Here is a 1,701-nt window from a genome sequence, read left to right as displayed (position 1 = left end):
TCATTGTTCTCCATGCATTTTTAAAAATAAAAACCAAATTAACAATTTAGTGAAATGTTTTGAGGACCCCAGTTTGAGAAGCTGTGATTTAGTGACTTCAGATCCAAACAGATTAAAGTCAACAGAAACTTTAATTGAGATGTGAGTGACTTTAAACATGTGGGCGTTTACAGACTCTCCATTTCTACTTTTTAACAAAATACAAAAAAAAAAACTGAAGCCATTTTTTCCAAAGTAAGATACATTATTTACAGAAACGAAGCTACGTCCTTTTCTTCTTGCAGAAAACAAACCAAGGTGAAATAAATAAGAGCAGAATGTGTCCACAGTCTTCCTGTCACTCAGATTAGTAATTATTGCCAGAAGCTTTGATCTATGTTAGAACATTCCATCTGATTGAGTTGAAAAAAGGGATTTTGGAACCTGCTACAGATGATTGTACAGCTTTACTTTGACACGTTCTCTTCATAGTTTTAACTCGTTGGCGACTTTGGAAGCAATGTTTTTGAAAGCGATGGACGAGCCGGATATCCGTTTGAAGCGGACGCCGTTGAGCGAGAGGCGGGGCAGTTTGCAGACCTCCATCTCCCATTGGACCAGGTTCTCAGCCCGCCCGTCTCCGTGGACGCAGAGCAGCAGGAAGCTCTCCTGCTGCTCGTAGTCGCAGCTGTTGGCGTCCAGGACCTTACGGATCTCCCGCATGATGTCGCCGGGCTCCATGGAGCTGGTGGTCCTCATACTCCAAGTGAACCGGAGGGAGCGGGGCTTACCGTCTTTGCCTTCCCCTTTTTGATCCCCAGGTACATGGCGACTGTGGGAGCAGAGCAGAGCACAGGTTGACTGTGGAACTGGCTTTCTGCTCACTCACAGGGCTGATTGGTTTGGAAGGAATCTCCCTTTAGGCTCCGCCCACACTACTCTGGATATTTAATAAAACTGATTCATCATGTGCTGAAAGCCAGGCTGTTTGTGTCTGTTAGCAAAACATCTCTGGAACCACAGCCACGTTCTAACGTCGAGTCAACAGAATCAAGATGGCCGCCAGAGCTAACTGACAGTACACCCATCGACTCATTTTAACAATATGTTTTTATTTATTTATTTACTTACTTATTCATCCATCCTCACTTTCTTCTGATCTGTAAACAACTGAGGAGGATTTTTTTTGCTTGTTTACTGTTAAAGTGAGAACTGCTGCCACCTGGTGGCTGAACCTGAGTACTACAACCTGAGTACTACAACCTACAGCCTGAGTACTACAACCTGAGTACTACAGCCTGAGTACTAAACCTACAGCCTGAGTACTACAACCTGAGTACTACAACCTACAGCCTGAGTACTACAACCTGAGTACTACAGCCTGAGTACTACAGCCTGAGTACTACAGCCTACAACCTGAGTACTACAGCCTGAGTACTACAGCCTGAGTACTACAGCCTACAACCTGAGTACTACAGCCTGAGTACTACAGCCTGAGTACTACAGCCTACAACCTGAGTACTACAGCCTGAGTACTACAGCCTGAGTACTACAGCCTACAACCTGAGTACTACAGCCTGAGTACTACAGCCTGAGTACTACAGCCTACAACCTGAGTACTACAGCCTGAGTACTACAGCCTGAGTACTACAGCCTACAACCTGAGTACTACAGCCTGAGTACTACAGCCTACAACCTGAGTACTACAGCCTGAGTACTACA

General features: G+C 45.0%; 1 protein-coding gene and 1 long non-coding RNA gene across 3 annotated transcripts in view; both read right to left on the bottom strand.

The window, feature by feature from the left end:
* Positions 1–112: 112 nt before the first annotated feature.
* The window catches only part of mark3a (MAP/microtubule affinity-regulating kinase 3a), a gene marked incomplete in the record, with an annotated part of 37,135 nt that continues 35,546 nt past the window's right edge, over positions 113–1,701 (bottom strand). The window contains 1 exon segment of the mRNA XM_014022083.1: positions 113–811. Coding sequence (XP_013877537.1) covers positions 466–811 — 346 coding nt within the window.
* The window catches only part of LOC106527257 (uncharacterized), a 2,784-nt gene continuing 2,353 nt past the window's right edge, over positions 1,271–1,701 (bottom strand). The window contains exons 2-3 of one of the 2 annotated variants that reach the window (XR_001311361.1): positions 1,326–1,696; positions 1,271–1,284 (exon numbers count right to left, since the gene is read on the bottom strand). This is a non-coding gene — a long non-coding RNA (uncharacterized LOC106527257). Of the gene's footprint in view, positions 1,285–1,325; positions 1,697–1,701 lie in introns of those variants that run through there. The other variant, XR_001311362.1, reaches the window with a different exon arrangement.

This window comes from Austrofundulus limnaeus, unplaced genomic scaffold (assembly GCF_001266775.1).
Source record: "Austrofundulus limnaeus strain Quisiro unplaced genomic scaffold, Austrofundulus_limnaeus-1.0 Scaffold318, whole genome shotgun sequence".
NCBI lineage: Eukaryota > Metazoa > Chordata > Actinopteri > Cyprinodontiformes > Rivulidae > Austrofundulus > Austrofundulus limnaeus.
The sequence above is the reverse complement of the archived record's forward strand: the minus strand, read 5'-3'. Positions and strand labels throughout refer to the sequence as shown.